Source organism: Gouania willdenowi, chromosome 9 (genome assembly GCF_900634775.1).
Source record: "Gouania willdenowi chromosome 9, fGouWil2.1, whole genome shotgun sequence".
In the NCBI taxonomy this organism is placed as follows: domain Eukaryota; kingdom Metazoa; phylum Chordata; class Actinopteri; order Blenniiformes; family Gobiesocidae; genus Gouania; species Gouania willdenowi.
The window spans coordinates 41236953-41259985 of record NC_041052.1 but is presented as its reverse complement, the minus strand read 5'-3'; the positions used below and the strand labels follow the sequence as shown (position 1 = coordinate 41259985).

At 39.5% G+C, this 23033-nt stretch overlaps 2 protein-coding genes across 2 annotated transcripts; both read right to left on the bottom strand.

Annotated features, from left to right (window-relative positions):
- Positions 1-7357: 7357 nt before the first annotated feature.
- ydjc (YdjC chitooligosaccharide deacetylase homolog) lies at positions 7358-22818 on the bottom strand. Its single transcript, XM_028456675.1, has 6 exons — positions 22715-22818; positions 20629-20804; positions 14164-14323; positions 13930-14029; positions 10069-10246; positions 7358-7749 (listed from the first exon to the last, which is right to left on the bottom strand). The coding sequence occupies exons 2-6, from the start codon at positions 20790-20792 to the stop codon at positions 7404-7406; spliced, it is 948 nt and encodes a 315-aa protein (XP_028312476.1). The 5' UTR covers positions 20793-20804; positions 22715-22818; the 3' UTR covers positions 7358-7403.
- LOC114469305 (uncharacterized) lies at positions 16972-20619 on the bottom strand. The gene is made up of 3 exons (XM_028456676.1): positions 19269-20619; positions 19095-19184; positions 16972-18205 (listed from the first exon to the last, which is right to left on the bottom strand). Exons 1-3 carry the CDS (start codon positions 19651-19653, stop codon positions 18066-18068), a joined length of 615 nt encoding a protein of 204 aa, XP_028312477.1. The 5' UTR covers positions 19654-20619; the 3' UTR covers positions 16972-18065.
- Positions 22819-23033: the final 215 nt, after the last annotated feature.

Genomic DNA, 23033 nt, shown 5'->3' with positions numbered 1-23033 from the left:
ATTACAATATTTTTTTTTTAGACAATTGGTAGATTTGTTTTTTTTTGTTTGTTTTTTTTCCCTGAGGCATTTTGTTTTGATAAGAAAAACAACATCCTGTTTCCCTGTTATCATATTTAACCTTTGAAGCTGAAAACAAATGTGACAGGAAGTGTAAACGTCAACTTATCTCCATGTCCCTCACACGTCTCCTTCCCACACTTTGTAAACCGCTGAGGAGAAACCCATGATGGCAGCAGGACAGGAAATAGAAGTTTGACAAAATAAGAGCTTTGTCTGATTACCCTTTGATGGCTTTTTATGAATGGTTTTCTGCATGATCAAATACCGTGTGATTTTTGGTTTTCCCCCCTTTTTTTTTTTTTTCTTTTTTAATAGCGTTTAGTAGCCATGACTCAACAGTAAATTAACAGCTGAGTCATGGCGGAGGGGCCGTGGATTTGGTTCTATTGATGGATGAAACCTCCATTTGAATGGTGTAATGGAACGTTGCATTAATGAATCAACCAGACAACTACAGTAGGGCAACCAACATCAGATTGCTGAATGTTTTGGCAACTTTGTACGCTAAGTTATTGAGGAGCAACAGTGACTAACCAGCCAGTGTATGAAATCTGATGGAACGGCAACATTTTTTTTTTTTACTTGAAATGCTTTGGATTGGCACTTAAAACTAAATAAATAAATGAAAAATGGGTGGGAATCATGTATTGGGTAAATTTTAATGTACAATTGTCTCATCTCCGTGGGAACCTTCATGTATTTTTGAGAAAAATCTCCCACCAGTCAAAGTTAAAGCCCTTTATTACACTGATGCATCACTGTTGGACACGTTCAGCCATCGGGGGAGGAGGGGGAGGGGGAGGGGGGGGAGGCTGGAGATAAATAAATGAAATAAATAGAAGCTCAGGAGCGTTGAAGGCAGCTGGGGGAGGTTCTGTGTCTGGATGAGGAAAAGAAACAGAAACAAACCACCGTGTAACAGCTATTTGATCTGCTCCTAATATTGTTTGATAATAAAGCTGGCTCACCATTTGGCCTCACTGTATGTCTTTATATCACTGCTGTGTTTACTTATTAATATTAATAGACAGGGTTGATCATGACAATTATCACAGAATTATAAATGTCATTGTGATTTAGAAAATATTCTGTCAGGCAGGATTGGGTTAAGTTACAATTTCTTTTTTTTTTCAATTACGATCATTTTTATCCTCAGAAATTACGTTCTCAATTACTAAAGTTCAATTACAATTAATCACAATTACTGAGCCTTTAACCTAGTAAAAGTTAACATTTCTCTTGTGTTAGCATCTCTAATGCTAACGGGTCATAAATCAGCTGTAAAATACATTATAAACAAATATCTATCATCTCATTTATTTCCTATCTATTGGTTAACTTGATCGGTTTCATAATCAATGAAAATATAGGTTTTGAAAAAATGTTAATGTGGAAAAGTTTGATATGAAACATTTTAATAATTATTTAGAACTAACATGGTTCCCCAGTTTTGCATTAAATTACCATTGACAATTTTTATAAAGTTGTCATGACATTTACAAAGTCAATTATCTAAACTCAATTACAATTTAATTATGATTGACAGCAATTTTTTTTAAAATTACAATTATGCCATAATTCGTAATTCATTATAATTATGATGTAATTATAACTAATAATTGGAAAAATATATTGCTGGGTTGGGCTTAATTGTAATTGATAATTACAAATATGGCATAATTGTAATTTTTAAGAATAATGCCGTCGTAAATGTAATTAAATTGTAATTGAATTCAGATAATTGACTTTGTAATTGCACTTGCCAAAAAATTTGATAGAAATTTCACATCAAACTGTGGAGCCATGTTACAGTTCTACACATACTGTGTGTAGTTAATAATTCAGAATCTCCATCGTCATGAAATTCCTGGAAAATGATATGAAATTTGAAAAAGCGATTTTCCAGTCTTGAAAAGTCATGGGAAATTTGAACTGTTTTGAAAATAGTCCATTATATTTTAATGTTTAAAATGTTAAACGTTATCTCAAAGCAAAAGTGCTGCATCATTGAGCGGGAATCACGAGATCTCGCAAATTTACTCTCCGCCTCTTTTATGAAATTGTGCGTAGGTAAGATGACGTCAGCTGGCGTACGCTAAAAAACCAGGAAGTTCGTACGCATTCGCTTCAGAACTAAGTCATGGAAATTTGGTAAAATATTTTCAAAAAGTTTTTAAAAATCATTGTGAATAAAGTGGGGGAACCCTGCATGTCTTCAGGAACATTTTACTATTTAAAAATTAAATCTAGCTTTTTTCTGACGCACACAACAGAAATATTATTACCAATATTTTAATTGATTAAGCCTAACAAGGTAACCAAGAGATGAGAAACTAATTAGATGATAATGTAGTTTTCATTTTAATTAATTTTACAGTTGATTTAAGACATGAGTCAAACTGAGCCGTTAGCATTAGAGATGCTAACACGAGAAAGGCTATGTTTTATTAGGTTATTTATTAAAGGCTCAGCAATTGTTATTAATTGTAATTTAACTCACGTAATTGAGAACGTAATTGTAACTTTTTCAGAGGAAAAAAAATTGTTAATTGGGAAAAAAAAAGTTGGTCAGCGTAATAATTGAGTTTTAATTTATTATGGATAATTGAAGACGTAATTGTAATTGACCCCAACCCTGATTAATAGTAATACAAGCTTAAATGAGGAGGAAGTATATACCTAAATACCATTATGACCATTGCTGGGCCATTAGCCCCGCCCCTTTCAGTGGGTGGAGAGATCATTTAGCAGATAATTATCTTAAAATATGATTAACAAAATAATATAAATCAAGGACCACACAGTGGCTAATGTAATGTATATGTATGAATAGTAGGGGTGTACATTGCCTTGAATCTGACGATACGATAAATGAATTGCACGTCACGATAATTATGATGTACATCATGATATATCGCAATATCAATTATTACATGTACCAAATGGTATGAAATACAATTTATTTCATTTTTAAAAAGTAAATGGAAACTAACTGTAATTCAAGTACAAATATCAAAAACATGTTGTATATGTTTTTCTGGCAATTTACATTTTTCAAAAAAGTTGAACTTTTGCTTCTACAGCAGATTCTGATTATTAAATTCTTAATTTGAAAAAGGTAACCGCACACACACATATACATATATACAGTATACAGTATATATATATACAGTATATATATATATGTGACCAGTATGTTTTATGAAAATAAAGTGTAATCTACTTCCAGCGAAAAAGACAAAGATCAGCTGTTCAACATCATTTATTATCTTTTAAATGTTGACAGCAAGAATATTATTGAGAAATTTTAATTTAAACAAATATGAAAATGTAAGAATCCAAAAACATAGCTAGTATGTATGACAAACATGGCTTTTTTGTGACCAAAAGTGAAATTTTGGGTGTTTTTATTTGTTTTGCTTTTCAATATTCTGGTCATTGTTAATCTTTTTTTTTTTAAATTATTTGCTTAATTCCAAAGTCATTTGTATTGGAAATTAATATAAAAGGACATACTGTATATTATGCATCATACTGACACCTTGTGACTCAATGACTCCCACTGTAACCACATGCACTAAGTACAGAAAGTATTCAAATCCCTTTAAATTTTTCACTTTTTATTTCATTGCAGTCATTTGCTAAAATAAAAAAGTTTATTTTATTTCTCATTAATGCACACTCAGCACCCCATCTTGACAGAAAAAACCAGAAATGTAGAAATTGTTGAAAATGTTTTAAAAAAGAAAAAGTGAAATATCACATGGTCATTAGCATTCAGAGCCTTTGTTCAGTAGAAACACCTTCTACAGCCATGAGTCTTCTTTGAAATGATGCAACAAGTTTTCCACACCTGGATTTGGGGATCCTCTGTCATTCTTCTTGTAGATCTTCTCCAGTTCTGTCAGGTTGGATGGTGAACGTTGGTGGACAGTCATTTTCAGGTCTCTCCAGAGATGATCAGTCGGGTTTAGGTCAGGGCTCTGGTTGGACCAGTGCTTCTGAAGCCACTCCTTTGTTATTGTAGCTGTGTGCTTAGGGTCATTGTCTTGTTGGAAGGTCAACCTTCAGCCCAGTCTGAGGTCCTGAGAACTCTGGAAGAGGTTTTCTTCCAGGATCTCTCTGTACTTGGCCGCACTCATCTTTCCTTCAATTGCAACCAATTGCTCAAAAACACCTCCATAGCATGATGCTGCCACCACCATGTTTCACTGTTAGGATTGTATTGGGCAGGTGATGAGCAGTGACTGGTTTTCTCCACACATAACGCTTAGAATTAACGCCAAAAAGTTCAATCTTGGTGTCATCAGACCAGAGAATCTTATTTCTCATAGTCTGGGAGATCAAACAATTCTAAGTATGACAAACATTCAGCTTTAGAGTCACATGACACACACCTACACTTTCATTCATTTTACCCGTGTACATCATTTGAAAAGATGGAAAACTCCAGATTTAAAACATGTTGACCAAACCAAAACAAACATGTCAGTGGATGATATTTCAAGTAATGTGATTTTAGATTCAGAACATGTGAGATGAAACCTAACATCTATACCTTATACATCTAGAAGTTTCACCTTTAAACTGGAGCTGAAGTTTGAACTTATCATTTATTTGAACAAAAACCACCTCGAACTTACAGAAAAATACCATCTTTAGAACTGATCCATTAAAATAAACCCCCTGTAATAAATATATAAATACAAACAACTGTCAAATATGATTAGAAATGCATTTGACAAAATCCCTTTTATTTTGTTTTTGGTTCATTTAAAACATTAATAAATATCCCACGTACAAACTTCTTTCACACATTTTTCCATGAGTAGAAAAAACACAGATTCGGTCAAAAAAATCATATGAATTTCACCCATTTTTTTCAACAATTGTGCAGTTCTGTTCCTCTGCTGATGTTAATCATATTTAAAGTGAAAAGCCCTTAATTATTATTTAACAAACTAACATGAGGTAAAATAAAAAATTAAATGAATAACTTAAATAAATGTGAAAAAAAGGAATATTGAAAATTAAATATAAATAAATATGAGTGGAAGAAATACAAAGTTAAAAAAAATATTATATTGCAAACAGTTTAACACTGACTATTTATATTTTGTTGCAATAATAAAAGCATAAAAATAAAAATATTTTTTATATGTACAAAATAAATGATTCAATGAATAAAGGCAAAAAATAAAATAAAAATATTTGTATTTTCTTTATCAATCTATATCACATTTTTGGAGAATATTTTTGCATTTATTTATTTAATGATGTATTTAGATTTTAACTTTTGTATTTTTCCCCACTTATATTTATTTATTTTTATTTTTCACGTTAATTTATTTATTCATTTAATTTACATTTTGGCAGGTTTAATCCTCCATAGTAGCAAACACAACATCTATTTATTAAAGGCTCAGTAATTAAGAACGTAATTGTAATTGACTTCCAGAGGAAAAACAATAATTGTAATTTAAAAAAATGCTGGTAACTGTAATGTTAACCAAGTTGTAATTGAACATGGATCAGTAAAGACAGAATTGTAATTTAAATAATAACATGTGACTAAAGTCTTTTCTCTTTTAAAAACAATAGAAATGTTTTTAGTGGTTTAAAACTTTTTCTGTTGCCACCGTTTAAAGAATAAAGATCTTTTTATCGCAAAAAAAAAATTACAAAAAATGGGTAAAATTGTTTTAACCATTATTGAATAAGTAAAAAAAATTCATTTTTATTTTTCAAAATGTATTAAAAAACATAAAATGTGCAAATCACCTTTTAGAACCATAATAATGAAGTTCTTTGAGTTTCCTCAATGTTCTTCTGGAGACACACCCCCCAGTTTGGGAACCAATGGGTTATCGGTCATGGTCACTTTAAAGACATTTGGTCTAGAGCGGTGATTCTCAACTGGTGGGTCGGGACCCAAAACAAGGCCGTGGACAGCTGGTCAAAAATAAATAATTACCTAATGTCTGTCATGTTGGACTTGTCTTTTATTTTGAAAGAAACTTTTCTTTTTACAGGCATGCTGCGAAATGCATGTTGCAATGAAACATATATATATATATATATATATATATATATATATATATATATATATATATATACTGTATATATATGATGTGTGTGTGTCTGCAACAAAATAACCTCTCATTAAAAACCCAAATGTTGTTTTCATTTTACAATAATAATAATAATCATTCAAAAATCTATTTGAATTTTTTGGAAACTCCAGGCGACCCTTTTTAAACTCCAGGCGACCCTACATGGGTTTCTGACCCCAAGGTAGAAAAACACTGATTTAGTGGCTCCTGAATAGATTCATTTCTATAGTTTTCATTATTTCTGGTCATATCACACCTGGGGTTGGACCAACACTGACACTTTATTTGTTAATTTTCTTCTCTTTCTCTCTCTAAAGTACCCCCTGTATTGCCACTCTGTCTAGGGGTACACGTACCCCCATTTGAGAACCACTGGTCTAGAGAACAATTCATCAAATGATAAAGATCAACTTTAAACAAAGGAATTAGAAAAGCTGAGAATTAAAAGAATGAGAGAAACATTCATAAACAATTTGAGACTTCAACTGGAACAAAATCACCTCTTATTAAAAACCCAGATATGATATTAATAAGATCAAATAAGATCAAATAAGATCAAATAAGATTAAATGGCAAGTTTGACGTTTGACGTTCTAAAATTTCGCAGAAGCTCCTTCAGTTAAACACAACACTTTGTTGTGGCTGGCAGTGTTTGCTGGTTGTGTGTGTGCGTGTGTGTGTGTATGTGTGTGTGTGTGTGTATGCTGGTTCTGTGTGTGTGTGCGTGTGCTGGTTCTGTGTGCGTGCGTGCGTGTGTGTATGTGTGTGTGTGTGTATGCTGGTTCTGTGCGGGTGTGTGTGTAAGTGTGTGTGCGTGTCTTGGTTCTGTGTGTGTTGGTTCTGTGTGTGTGTGTGTGTGTGCGTGTGCGTGTGCGTGTGCGTGTGCGTGTGTGTGTGTGCGTGTGCGTGTGCGGGTTCTGTGTATGCTGGTTCTGTGCGGGTGTGTGTGTGTGTGTAAGTGTGAGTGCGTGTGTTGGTTCTGTGTGTGTGTGTGTGTGTGTGTGTGTGCGCGTGTGTTGGTTCTGTGTGTGCTGGTTCTGTGTGTGTGTTTGTGTGTGCGTACGTGCTGGTTCTGTGCTGGTTCTGTGCGTGTGTGTGCGTGTGTTGGTTCTGTGTGTGTGTGTGTGTGTGTGTGTGTGTGTGTGTGTGCGCGCGTTGCTGGTTCTGTGCTGGTTCTGTGCGTGTGTGTGTAAGTGTGTGTGCGTGTGTTGGTTCTGTGTGTGTGTGTCACAGGTCTTTAAAGGCACACAGCTGGACCCTGAGCTGGTTGTAGAGGGTCAGAACCCGGGGGTCACTGAGCACGCTCAGTTCGTGCTGTCTGTCCACAGACTGAGAGAAGTCATCAGGCCCCTCCCCACAGCCCCCCTGCTGGGGCTGACTGGGGTACCCAGGGTGAACCATCAGCTCTGCGGTGACCACCTCGGGGTGGGAGGACCCCGAATCTGCACTGGTGGGGGTACAGGAGGGCCCCGTGGCCAGGGCCAGGCTGAGGGCCAGGCTGAGGGCCCTCTGGAGGCTGGATACGGACATGTTCTGACCCATGGTGCTCAATCCGAGGTACACGCTGGGCCACCTGCACACACACAGACATCTATATGACCTAGATGTACTAGGCATGCCGTTCAGTACACCATCCACGGTGCAATATATACCGGTGGTATATAGGCTCCGCCCATTGTGGGGCTGTATAGTCCCTCCTATCTCCTTTCCTATCCACTTTTCTTTAACCCCGTGGATGGCGTCACAGGGTTAAGGAAAGGTGTTAGGAGACTTCCTAAAGGAGTTAGAAGCACTTCCACTAGATGATGTAATAATCCTACAGTGATAAAGGTTAGTAAACACTTTCTCCTGTGCCTCTAACGCTGATATTATCTCAAATATCACAAGGTTTGAATGTAAATCAAAGGAAAAGAGGTTACCAGGCTACGAGGAACTAAAGTGAAACTAAACAACGTCACATTGAGAATGGTTGCTCACACTCACCTTCCACTTTTATCCAAAATAAGCAGTATTTTTGAAAATGTTACATTTATGCAAGATTTAGTCCTACATAATGTTGTAGACATACACACGGACAACCTGAATAAAAGATGTTGAATAAAACATAATGTGGCTAAAAATGTCTCTGATCCATTTTTCTTGAACCACAAAGTCTGTTTTCAGTCTTTGAGTTTCCATGAACACTCTGATGAGTGGGTCCCTTTAAATTGTGTTGCCGCAATGAATTGTGGGTAAGCCTTATGTGGTCTCCTTTGGTTAAGGATGTATCAGTGTTTCCTAGGCTAAAGGAGGTTATAAAGGAAGCATTGAGCCTCCTTTCCTTAGCTCAAAGAGAATTGGAACGCTCCTTATCATGGCCGCCACTTAAACACTTCCGAGGGTTAAAAAAAGTGGATAGGAAAGGAGATAGGAAAGGAGAAAGGAAAGGAGATAGGAAAGCAATATTCGGACGCAGTTTATTACAGGTTTATTTATCTAAAGTAGTGAATCATTGTTTATTATTTATTTTATTTTTGAATGAGACCACCAGGGTTCAACAATTGTCCTTTGGAAGTGTTATTTTATTTGATAAAGTTTTGTTTATTTTACATCATAAAATAAACCAAACACAGGAATGTGTATGAATTTAGTTTTGCTTCAAAGGAAAATAAAACAATTTAAAATGAAAAGAGCTCTGTTTCTTAATCCCTTGTTCTTTAAAATGTACTTAAAACACTGGAAACACTTCAACGTTCCGAACATAAATTCATTATATTTACATCTTTCAGGTTCTCGTCCATAATAATACATCAGCTGTTTTATCATTTCACAAGTTCAGTGATTATTAGAAGACTACGGTACAAAGAATCATTGTGAAATGTCGTTGTTCATATGCTGCCCAATAAAGAATGTTCTCTGCACAATCTCTAAGAGACATTAGAGCTTTGGAACAGCAATTTAAACCTTTAACTCTAACAAATAAACTTTGATTTATTAATATGACGCATGCACTATGTCTTTATCGTCATTTTCAACAAGTTCGGATAAACTACAGCCGGGCCCACGGAACGTCTCGGCGTCGAATACACCGTACCACGTTCCCGAGAATTCAGTCCCTGGTGTCCCCGTGGCACATACGGAGTAATGGGCCCCATTCATATATTGGTATGTGTCAATGATTTTGGGATCACGGTCAATATCGCGGTCGCAATATTTGACGCACAAATAAATGAGAAAATGACTTTAAATTGCCGAAAAAAAAGGGGGTGGGTCCTTCTGGCCCCCAATTGAATTGTGCAAAGCATCATCTAACAATAATCTATGTTGAATTACCTTTGAAACGACATATCACACGACTATGTTCCCATACATTTTGAAATTAGGGGAAATGGTGGGTGGGCCCTATTTCAAAAACAAGGCTCAGAGCATCTCATCATATTCATTCATATAATATTCATACCAAACTGCAGTCTGATCTAACAAGAACTAACAGAGGAGTAGTCATTTAAAAAATGGGGCCCCCAGGGGCCCCTGGCGCCACCGTGACACGTACGAGGTAATAGGCCTTATTTATATAATGGTATGTGCCAATGATTTGGTTCCGTTGTAATATTTGACTGGCAAAGACATGAGAAATCAACTTTCTTTTTTTATTTTCTTTTGGAGCCCCAAATCCAAAATCAGGCTGTGAGAGTGGATGCGTACACATCTATAGATTATAGCGACCACATTTCAGCCTGATCCGTTCACGAATAACAGAGCAGTAGTGATTGTAAATAGTGTACATAACAACAACAACAACAACAACAACAACAAAGTGAGGGCGTAGCGAGTCCGGTAGCCCCGCCCTAAAAACATGCTTGACAGACGTACGCTGATGTTTGATCAATAATAAAGTATAGGGTGCACCCACCTGATGCCGTGGCGTTTAAAGACGGGGATGGAGTCCAGGGCGTCTCTCTCCACCTGGGAGTAGAACCTCTGGAGGACGGCAGGGAGCCATGAGCAGCTGTGGAGACCCAGCTCCACTGGAACACGGGTGAAGGGGATCCTGAACGATGACAGGACCTGAGCAAACACCTCCCTCACCTCTGTAGGACACACACATCATCATCATCATCATCACTCTGCAGTGGTTTCACCAAGACACTCCCCTGATGACATCATACTGAGTAGTAATAACTTTACTTAATGTTATGTGTGGCTGTTGCAGGAAATATATTTCTTTGTAATATTGTTCATTTAAGTAGTAAAATAACTAAAATCCACTATTTTTGATTTGACTGAGGCGTTACTGACCCCTGGTGGTAATTTAATGAATAGCACACGCAGGTGTGTTGATTGGGAAAAGGGCTCAGAAGAGTTTGCTGAGTCATGGACATCGAACCACTCCTCAATGTTTGCACAGAAGGAGCACACGGTATGTTTTATGCTGATTAGTGTCAACATTGATGTTAGCATTAGAATAATGAGTGATCTGAGCATTAATACAGGAAAGAACAGAGTTTTTAAAGTCATTTTGTGTGTTTTTCTCTCATTCTGTGTATGTTTGTTGTTGTCTTGCTCATTGTGAAGCATTTTGTGCATTTCTGTTGTGCTTTTGTGTATTTTCCGATTGTGTATGTGTGTGTGTCATTTTGCGTTTTTTAGAGTAATTTTTGTGTTTCTGTTGTTGTTTTGCTTGTTTGTTAGTGATGTGGGTTTGCACAGTCATTTTTTGTGGTTTTCCTTGTGTTTTGGTGTACTTTTATTGTGATTTTGTGTAATTTTGCGTTTTACTGTTTTTGTTGATTTTTTTTGTATTATTGCAGTATTTTCTGTTTCCTCTTGTAATTTACTGTATTTTCCTGCAATCTTGCAATTCTTTGTATTTTTTGTAATGTATTCTTGCTTTTGTTTTGTGTATTTTTCTGTCATTTTGTACATTTATTTTGGCGGCTGCATGAAATTAACCTGTCAGTTGCCCATGTCTGATATACTGTATTCTATTGCTTCCTGCTTTAGTTTTCATGTATGAAACCAAAATTGTCTGAAGAAACAGGAAAATACATTTCTGGCAATCATCAGTTGGGGCGTGTCTTTATCTGTCAAACAAGAAAACTTTGGGAATTATGTAATGTTTCCATAGCTAATGTAGGGAAGAGGATTAGGACCACTGGAATAAAAAAATAAATACAAATCACAATTTTATTTCATCATATGGTTATCTTTTTTTGTCTGTTATTTATATATTTATTTTTAGTCTTAATTACATATATTTTTTGTAACTAGTGAGAATGACCAAATTCTCTGATTTTCTGCGTGAGCGAGGACTACTTTCTTCCTCTCGCCGCTCAGAAGACAAGTGAAAAAAATTCAGAAATAAGAGAAAGAGGGACTCGAGCCAAAAACGTTTGAGAACCACTGGACTCGCTGCTCTAATTATATTCTAGTTTCCACTGTAGTCACTGTGTTTTTAATTTTTCATTCACTAATGTTTGTCAGAGTGAACACTGACAGTATTTACATCCTGTAGAAGAGTCCGTGTCGTCCTGCCTTAGATCAACAACTGTTCCAAAGACAACAAGGAAGCGTTGATGACGTAAGCAAAGGTTGTTCTGTTGTTGTTCACGAGACCATGGACACTTGTAACGTCTGTAACATCGTAGGTTCATGATAACCTCATAACTTCTAATACTGTATAATATTCTGCCCACTAGTGGTGAAATTATTTAGTTTTGTTTAATCCTAATGTCTGCAACGGGCAGGTAGCATCACTGCAGACCCCTCCCACCCTGGACACAATCTGTTTAAACTCCTCCCCTCCGGCAGACGCTACAGATCACTGTACGCCAAAACTACCCGCCATAAAAACAGTTTCTTCCCCCAGGCTGTCACTCTGATCAACACTAAACAGTCAAAGAGTGTCAGACCTGTTTCTGTTACTGTGAAATAACCTGGAACTAAACATATCAACCCTGGAACAACCTGTCACTGTGAAATGTTCATGGACATAATTTTTTCATTTAAATGTTCACCTGCACTACTCATCAATGCACTACTGCACTATTATCTTATTATTATTATTATTGTATTTTTATTTTATTTCATTATTATTATTATTACTATTATTATTATGTTGTTATTTTTATTTAGTTTGCACATATTAGTCTAACTACTCTTATATTTATGTTTATACTTCTTTTTTATTTATTTTATTTATTTTTCTTTATTCTAGTTGATTGTTATTATTTATATATTAGTTATACTATCTGAGAGAGCACAGGTCACCAAAAGAAATTCCTCGTGTGTATTCATACACCCTTGGCCAATAAAGTTGATTCTGATTCTGAACAGGGTTGGGGTCAATTAGAATTGTAATCGCATAATTCATGATTAATTACAATTATGTCGTAATTGCAATTTTTAAAATCTGTTGCTGTCGTAATCGTGATTGAATTATAATTGACTTTGTAATTGTAAACGGGGAACCATGTTACAGTTCTACGTAGTTCTACACATACGTAGCTGTTGTTAATGAGGTGAAGCTAGCTGTAGCTAATGAGCTAGCTGTTAATGAGGTGAAGCTAGCTGTTGTTAATGAGGTGAAGCTAGCTGTAGCTACTGAGCTAGCTGATGTTAATGAGGTGAAGCTAGCTGAAGCTAATGCGCTAGCTGTTGTTAATGAGGTGAAGCTAGCTGTAGCTAATGAGGTGAAGCTAGCTGTAGTTAATGAGCTAGCTGTTGTTAATGAGGTGAAGCTAGCTGTTGTTAATGAGGTGAAGCTACCTGTTGTTAATGAGGTGAAGCTAGCTGTTGTTAATGAGGAGGTGAAGCTAGCTGTTGTTAATGAGGAGGTGAAGCTAGTTGTTGTTAATGAGGTGAAGCTAGTTGTTGTTAATGAGGTGAAGCTAGTTGTTGTTAATGAGGTGACGCTAGCTGTTGGTAATGAGGTGACGCTAGCTGTTGGTAATGAGGTGACGCTAGCTGTTGGTAATGAGGTGAAGCTAGCTGTTGGTAATGAGGTGAAGCTAGCTGTTGTTAATGAGGTGAAGCTAGTTGTTGTTAATGAGGTGAAGCTAGTTGTTAATGAGGTGAAGCTAGTTGTTAATGAGGTGAAGCTAGTTGTTAATGAGGTGAAGCTAGTTGTTGTTAATGAGGTGAAGCTAGCTGTTGTTAATGAGGTGACGCTAGCTGTTGGTAATGAGGTGAAGCTAGCTGTTGGTAATGAGGTGAAGCTAGTTGTTAATGAGGTGAAGCTAGTTGTTGTTAATGAGGTGAAGCTAGTTGTTGTTAATGAGGCGAAGCTAGCTGTTGTTAATGAGGCGAAGCTAGCTGTTGTTAATGAGGTGAAGCTAGCTGTTGTTAATGAGGCGAAGCTAGTTGTTGTTAATGAGGCGAAGCTAGCTGTTGTTAATGAGGCGAAGCTAGCTGTTGTTAATGAGGTGAAGCTAGTTGTTGTTAATGAGGTGAAGCTAGCTGTTGTTAATGAGGTGAAGCTAGCTGTTGTTAATGAGGTGACGCTAGCTGTTGGTAATGAGGTGAAGCTAGCTGTTGGTAATGAGGTGAAGCTAGTTGTTAATGAGGTGAAGCTAGTTGTTGTTAATGAGGTGAAGCTAGTTGTTGTTAATGAGGCGAAGCTAGCTGTTGTTAATGAGGTGAAGCTAGCTGTTGTTAATGAGGCGAAGCTAGTTGTTGTTAATGAGGTGAAGCTAGTTGTTGTTAATGAGGTGAAGCTAGCTGTTGTTAATGAGGTGAAGCTAGTTGTTGTTAATGAGGTGAAGCTAGCTGTTACCTGGTAGTACGTGAACATGCTGATGTCCGTCCATGTGCTGAGGAAGATGTCCCGTCAGATCCATAAACAGTCGCACCTGGGCTGTTAGCTCCACCTCCACCTGGAACATTAGTTTGACATGTACATTTCTCAGCTAGTGAGAACCACACAGACTGGTTTATGGACAAACTGACAGCAGCAGGACACACACAGTGTCTCACTGGAGGTGGAATGGAGGCGTGCGATGGTGCTCACCTGTTTCATGCTCAGCTGACCTCTCTCTAAGGCCTGTCTGAAGCCCATCTTCCCGTGGAAGAATCCATGCTGGTTAATGAGGGTGGAGCCCTGCTGGAGGCTCCTGCACACAGGCCTGCCCTCTGATAGGTTGGCATGGAGACCAATGGGAATGTTGTGTCTGGGAAAGAGAAGAATATCTGATTGATCACAATATACACATTGGCCCTCATTTATCAACCGTTGATAAGTTCAGATCTAAGTGTTCAACCAAATTCACACAAACTTCAGTATTTATCAATAGTGACGTGATCGTACGCTAACATCAGGTCTGAGCTCATGTAGATAATCTGAACAGATTAGTGGAGCAGCAGCAACATGTGACTGAAAATAAAGTATTAAACAAACCTAAGCTGAATACACAGAAACATATTCAGAACAGATCTAACCTGATTATTAAAACTAAATACAGGGTTCCCACACTTTTTTCACAAGGATTTTTGTAACTTTTCCAAAAAAAAAATCCAAAACTTTTTACAAAATTTCCGTGACTTAGTTCTGAAGCGCTAAGATCTTTTTTTGCGTATGCATTTCCTGGTTTGTAGCGTACGTCAGCTGAGGTGATCTTACCGAGAGTGTGCACTGTTTTAAAAATGAGGCGGAGAGTGAATTTGCGTGAAATTGTGAGATATCGTGATTCCCGCTCAAAATATGCAGCACTTTCACTTTAAGATAACGCTTAACATCACTGGGGATTAACATATTTTAAACATTAAAATAAAACAGAATATATTTCCAAAACTTTTCCAAAACAGTTAAAATACTCCATGATTTTTCAAGGCTGGAAAATCAGTTTTTCAAATTCCATAACTTTTCCAGGAATTTCATAACCGTGGGGACCCTGTCAATAAAATGGATTTAAAAAAAGGTCACATTATTACTAATACCTGCACATTTTGGGTTTTCCTTCAATAAATCCACTGAGACCCCCTACTACTGGTCAGGAGCTCATAGGTTCACCAGGGCCATATTCTCCCGTCTGGACTTAAGCGTTTTTTTCATGTGCCTGCAGTTACGCTCCGGTCCAGGATCCTGACACGCCCACCACACGTAAATCAACCAAAAGTGCGTTGGTCTGTGAATTAAGGCATTCTGAAGCAAAGGAGGTGGACTGGGACATAATGTCATTATTTTGGGGCTGTCTAGAAATCATGGAACATGGAGTTTTCCTCATTCCGGCCGCTTCACACTCGGCTGCGAACCGATCCAGTGAGAGTTGAAGCACCTCCAAATCCGAGTCCATGGTTCTCGACCGGAAAAAGGTGGAGTGCCTTCTCCAGGTTGGAGATGAGGTTCTCCCCCAGGTGGAGGAGTTCAAGTACCTCGGGGTCTTGTTCACGAGTGAGGGAAGGATGGAGCGAGAGATCGACAGGCGGATTGGTGCGGCGTCTGCAGTGATGCGGAGTCTGCACCGGTCCGTCATTGTAAAAAGGGAGCTGAGCCAAAAAGAGAAGCTCTCTATTTACAGGTCGGTCTACGTTCCAACCCTCACCTATGGTCATGAGCTTTGGGTCATGACCGAAAGAACAAGATCACGGGTACAAGCGGCCAAAATGAGTTTCCTCCGTAGGGTGGCTGGGCTCTCCCTTAGAGATAGGGTGAGAAGCTCAGTCATTCGGGAGGGGCTCAAAGTAGAGTCGCTGCTCCTCCGCATCGAGAAGAGCCAGATGAGGTGGCTCGGGCACCTAATTAGGATGCCCCCTGAACGCCTCCCTAGTGAGGCGTTCAGGGCACGTCCCTCCGGAAGGAGGCACCGGGGAAGACCCAGGACACGCTGGAGAGACTATGTCTCTCGGCTGGCCTGGGAACGTCTCGGGGTCCCCCCGGAAGAGCTGGAGGAAGTGGCCGGGGAGAGGGAAGTCTGGGCCTCCCTACTGAGGATGCTGCCCCCGCGACCCAGAACGGCTAAGCGGAAGAAGATGGATGGATGGATGGATGGAGTTTTCCTAATGCTTGTAAATGTCACTGAAATCTGTGAAATGGATAAACGCACTTTTCATTTGAAACGTCTTTGTTGATAAACAAATTATTATTATTATTATTACAGTGTGAGGACTGGACACATTTTTTCCTCATATTAACTCACTCACCGCCAAAAAAAATAAAAAAAATACCTCAAATGTGTTTTTGACGGGGGTTGCTAGGAGACAGTGTGACGGAGTTATCTCATGAATATCAGGTTTGTACTATGATGTAGTGACCAACTGGTGCCATGTAGGTGGCAGTAGTTAGCCATAATGAGCAGAGCTCAGAGGAAGAGGAAAAGAGTTTACGAGACAAAAAAATGGCGCTACGAGAGTTGATGGTGACGCTAACAGCAGCGCACACTAGAGCAGAGCATGTGTGGAACTAAGTTGACGACTGAGAGTGTCGCGATCGTGAGAGAAGTCGATCAATAAAGTTACGTGTGGAGGGAAGCAACTTTTTATTTTACTATCTGACATAGATAGTAAAATAATAATAATTATGCCATCAAAAGCCTGGTCTCAGTGTTGTTTTTGTAGTTTTATAGAAGGAAACTAATGTTGAGGTGTCACTAAAGCAAAAAAAAAATTGCTTCAAAGTCACAAATACATTTTTTCAGAAAAAGACGTTTTTCTCAACTTTTTGTCACAAACTGGAGATTTGGGTGAAACTTGCCTCTATTCAACTGATGATTACGGAAGAACGAAACAAGCTAGAAACAAAAAAAAGACTCTGATGAAAGTAGAGAGTTTAATCTTTCAGAATCTGGTTTCAGATTGTCATAGTACAAAATATTCTGTTGGTCTTAAAAAAATCAGTCAAAATGCTCTAAAATTGGTGGCAGTGAATGAGTTAATACCAAATTTTCTTAACTTCATACATTCCTGCATTCAGAAATGATCAATGTTTCACTTATTATAAAGCAGCAGCTGATGACGATGATGATGATGATGATGATGATGCACACACACGTTACAGCTTTAGCTCTGCTCTGTTAATGACGAGCCTCGGTGTGTTTATTCACACATGTACTGTAGCAGTGGTGAAGTCTGGGACACTAAGTAGACACTTTTACGTTTCTTCTACCTGTTACGACTGTTGTCGTCTTTCAGTTTGTTTGTGTGTTACTTGTGTTTCTGTGTTGTGCGCTGGGGGGGGTGTGTCTCTCTATCAACAGCCCAACCTACGTGGTCTGAGAATAACGGGTCCACTTCGGATTGGCTGAGCTTCGGTGGAGGGCGGCTACAAAAAGACCCAGATGACGTATGGTGTGGCCAGAGGTGGTTCAGAGGGCGGGTCATCCTATACCCATGCTCCAACCAGCACGCAGCACTTCCTTCTGCCCTTTGACAGCTTTACAGCGAGACCGAAACGGTGATACGTTTTGTTCAGCTTGGCCCAGTTGGCTTGGAAAGTTATGTTCTTTTATTTGTGGGTTCTGCGTAACCCAGTTTGGTACTTATTATTTTTCTTATGTGGCTCAAATAAATAGCCCAGTTTGAAACAGATGTGTTGGCGTGCTGCTTGAGGCTGGTGGAGGATGACGTGTTCATGTGCCGTTCAGTGGCTCCTAGGCTGAGCGTAACATGAATTGGGGGCTTGTCCAACGGAATTTGTTTTTTTTCGCGATTTTTGAGGCAGTAGTGTTGCGGTGTATATTTTTCTCTGATTGGTGTATTTTTTCTCTTTTGTGTGGGAGGAAAAAAGGTGGGAGATGGCAGATTTTTCTGTAGAAGATTTTTGTGATAATCCTTCTTGGGATACCTTTGAGAAATGTAAAAAAAATGAGTTGTTAATGATTGCAAATCAGTTCAGATTAAATGTGTCTGCTAATATCCGCAAAGCAGACATGCAGAGAGTGCTGGGTCGACAGCTGGTGGACGCCGGTGTGCTGCATGCTAGAGGGGGTGAGAGTGAGGCCGCAGCACTTCAGAAAGACGCATTGGAGCCGCAGGGTGCCAGTGGAGTCCTTGATGGAGATCGCAAATCGGCCGCTGGTTCTCTGACAGGCATGACTGCAGAGGATCTCCGCCTAACCCTAGCAATCAGAGAGGCAGAGGGGAGAAACCGTGAGTTGGAGGTGCAGACAATGCATCTTCGTCTCCGCGTCCTAGAACTGGAGCGGAGCCCGCCTCCCGGCACGCCCGTCCCCAGTCACAGTGCGTCTGCTTCCGCGGCTAGCTTTGACATGAGTAAGCACATTGCCTTAGTTCCTCAGTTTCGTGAGTCGGAGGTCGACTCTTATTTTAGTGCTTTTGAGCGCATAGCTGCTGCGCTAAATTGGCCCACAGAATTTTGGTCGCTACTACTGCAGTGCAAACTAGTGGGGAAAGCACAGGATGTCTGTGCCAGTTTGTCTATTGAGCAGAGTTTAGATTATGAGACGTTAAAGAAAGCTGTGCTGTGTGCCTATGAGCTTGTCCCTGAAGCTTATAGACAGAGATTTAGGAATAGAGAAAAAAATACCAATCAGACGTACGTGGAATTTTGCCGTGAGAAAAGCGTGTTGTTTGACAAGTGGTGTCAAGCATGTAAAATTAACTCCTTGGAGGAAATGCGTGAGTTAATTTTGATTGAAGAATTTAAAAAGTGTTTGCCTGAGCGCATCGTGATTTATTTGAACGAACAAAAAGTGTCCTCTGTTACAAAAGCTGCTGTGTTAGCGGATGAATTTATTTTGACACATAAGAGTGTGTTTCCAATGCAATCGTCGCGCTGTCAAAATAATGTGTATGAACTTAGAAATAGAAATAGGTCACCGAGGCTCGCTCGTAAAACTGTTCCCACGGGTGCGCAGGACAGCCGTGAGTGTTTTTACTGCAAAGAGCCAGGTCACTTGATTGCTGTGTGTCCGAGTTTAAGAAAGAAAGAGCCGTCCAAACCAAGTAAACCTGCGGGTATGTGTTTGATTAAGACTGTGTCTTCACCTGAGTTATTTTCTGCGCCTCCGAAAGCTGCAATGTTAGACGTGGATTCTCGTTTTGAGCCTTTTGTTACGCAGGGCTTTGTTTCTGTGACTGGTGAAGAAAAAGAAAAGGCACCTATTAACATCCTACGGGATACGGCTGCCTATCAGTCCGTAATGTTGCGTGACGTCCTACCCCTGTCGGATGAAACTTCGTGTGATGCTGATGTGTTAATGTGGGGCATCGGGATGACTGTGATGAGAGTCCCACTGCACATGGTGCATCTGCAGTCACCGTTAGTGTCAGGACCTGTCAAAGTGGCCGTGTGTCCACGGTTGCCCGTTAGTGGCGTTTCGTTTATCCTAGGGAATGATTTAGCTGGTGGAAATGTGTTTCCCTCCCCAGTGGTTGCCGATGATCCGATCCCCGTCTCGTCCATGGCCGCTCCTGCTGACCCCTCTGTGCCATCTCTGTTCCCTGTGTGCGCCGTTACGCGCGCACAGGCTCGTAAACTGTGTGACGTTGTAGATTTGTCTGATTCGTTCATGACTACTGTTGATGAAAATGTGAAATCCAACATTTTTGAAAATATTGTAAAATCTGAAAACGAGATAAAAAGTAAAAATGAACTATGTTTATTCCCCAGTGATGCTGAGTTAACATTAAATGTGACCCGTGAGATGTTAATAACTGCTCAAAGAAATGATAAAACATTAACATCTTGTTTGTCTTCTGCATCAGCTGGTGTAAACACGTTTCCTGTGTTCTTCTTTGAAGATGGTGTTCTGATGAGGAAGTGGAGTCCTGAAGCTGATGAATTACAGGCGGTTCATCAGGTAGTGGTGCCCAAAGAATACCGACCACAACCCCCTCGTTTTCCTTTCGCGGATGAGGAATTCAAACCAACGCCTTATGCGGTGGTCCCTTCTTTTACAAGATTTTAATGTCAACATTCTTCATAAGAAGGGCACAGAAAATGTGTTGGCTGATGCTCTTTCTCGATCCTCTTTAAATTAAACTCTTCGGGAGTGTTTAATTCTTAGGGAAGGGGGTGTTACGACTGTTGTCATCTTTCAGTTTGTTTGTGTGTTACTTGTGTTTCTGTGTTGTGCGCTGGGGGGGGTGTGTCTCTCTATCAACAGCCCAACCTACGTGGTCTGAGAATAACGGGTCCACTTCGGATTGGCTGAGCTTCGGTGGAGGGCGGCTACAAAAAGACCCAGATGACGTATGGTGTGGCCAGAGGTGGTTCAGAGGGCGGGTCATCCTATACCCATGCTCCAACCAGCACGCAGCACTTCTTTCTGCCCTTTGACAGCTTTACAGCGAGACCGAAACGGTGATACGTTTTGTTCAGCTAGGCCCAGTTGGCTTGGAAAGTTATGTTCTTTTATTTGTGGGTTCTGCGTAACCCAGTTTGGTACTTATTATTTTTCTTATGTGGCTCAAATAAATAGCCCAGTTTGAAACAGATGTGTTGGCGTGCTGCTTGAGGCTGGTGGAGGATGACGTGTTCATGTGCCGTTCAGTGGCTCCTAGGCTGAGCGTAACATACCTCTTGGCCAGGTCAGCAGCTTCTTTGGCCGCGGAGGCGTTGACCAGTAGAGACACGTTGGAGATTCCTCCAGCCTGGAAACAATCCACGATGCCCTGGTTCCTCCTGGGACAGTAACCAAAGTCGTCCCCCGTCACCACCAGCATCATTCTGGGCTGTGGCATGATTGCAGGTCCCTGTAGGACACACACACACACACACACACACACACACACACACACACACACACACACAGGTGTAGGCTCATCACGTTCAACTGTCTTTTCCCATTGGCTGCTCTTAAACTGTTCTAAAACCAGGGTTCTCTCTCTCCAGCGCTGTTGAGCGTAGGAACCCCCAACGTTGTCATGTGTATCCCCTACGGTGCGGTGTCGCCCCCTACAGTGCGTTTTCAGCAGCGTGGGGAGATTTTCTGTTGTTTCCTTTCTTAATCGATACCGTCGTAATAATTGTTACACACTTGGACTTCCAGGCGTGCACGTGTTGTTTAAACTCTTTTTAATCACACACATCAGCAGCATCATCTATTTAATACAGGCCATCTGCTCGGATGCTCCTGTCTTTACCTGAGGACCCCTGCAGCCACATAGCTGCCCCCAATCTTGCCTGTGTGCAACCCATAATCACTGTCCATTACAAACAGGATCCCCCTGAGACACTCGTGCACCACCTGATCCTCCTACGCTGTGAGAACCCTGAAGACGATAAAGATTGACACTTAAATACTTAATTCACTCAAAGCTGAAGTGATACATTCTCAGAGTTTCAAAGTCGTAGAAAATGACCTGTTAATTTCCACGTAAACTTATGATTGAAGAATTTTAGAATTAAATGAAAAGAAGACAATAAAATATATCACATCATAGCCGCCCAATCAGATTAAATCTAATACATCACATCATAGCCGCCCAATTAGATTAAATCTAATACATCACATCATAGCCGCCCAATCAGATTAAACGTAATGCACGGCACCAAAACGGCATTAAAGGTAGGGTAGGTAATTTCCTCCAGATACACTTGAACTTTTTGGTTAAAATTGTCTTCATGTTCTGACAGAAATTAAGATCTTAAGTGCTCTGAGAAAAGGAACAAATAAAATCCATCATCTGTAGCAGCTGATGACAAAAAATAAACGTTTTTTTTTTTTAACCAACCACGTCTCCCTGTTTCTTCTCGACCGCTTGCGTGCACTAGCTTACACTTAAAGCGCGTCACCGATGACAGTTTTTAGTCACATTTTTTAACATATATAATGATAAAGTTTAGTGTTTACTTACTGCTGAATGAGACATGAGAGCTATGCTATTGAAGCAGCTGTGCTCGTGCATGCGTGTGAGGGGCGTGGCTTTGGAGGGAGCACAGAGGGAAGGGGGCGGGTAAAAGTGCAGTACTTGGAGGATGCTTTAAAAATCATGCAAGTTTACAAAAATTACCTACCCTGTCTTTAAATGGAGGTTATTTTCTCAGTTTTAGAATAAATGTACAGTATCTATACTTATAGCCTGAGGATTTATTTATTATAAATTGAATTATTTTGTGTTATTTTATATAAAAAATAATTGTCCAATTGTGGTGGATTGTGTCGTTCTTTAAGTTTCTAAATGAGATATTTACTGTATGTAAGGGACCCGTACCAAGGTTTATTACCAATAATAAACATGGAGGGTGAAAGAAACTTGTAACTAATACTTTGAGTTCTATTTAATTCAGCTGCTTTTTACTTGTACATGAGTATTTTATGTATGATTTACTTGTACTTGAGTTATATATCAGTACTATTACACTTCTGCTGAATATAATCAATGATGTGTAATCTAATCACTTATTAGAACCATTAGAACCATTAGAACCCAGTGACTGTATCATCAATAGATTGGTTCACAGATCAACCAGCCATTACTAAATAAAGTTTTCAGAGTGTGTGACACACCTGGATTATTAACATCTGATCATTTGTGATGTAACACCGACAATAAAATGAGCCTCACAGAGACAGAACCGCGGTGTAACCGAACCGCGGTGTGTGGGTCAGTAACAGACACAGATACAGACATGAATGAGTAGAATGTAAAGAACCACGTACCCATTGTGTCCCTGTTCACTCCATGTGTATCAGCAGCTGTAGAACTGCACCACTTCCGACTCTCACGAGCCGCGTTGACGTGTTGCTGCTTCTCCGGATTAGGATCAGGTTGTAGTGAGGACTAGGACTCCCCCTGGTGGACAACAGACAGAAATACAACAACTAAAGATTTTATTTTATTTTTTATTATGCAGTTATAATCACAGTTGGATGGAAGCCCGTTTCCGCCACACAAAAAAACACAAAAAATGATCACGTAAAGTCATAATTATGAGATACTTTAACACATTTACAGCAGCTCACGTGGTGAGTAGCTGAC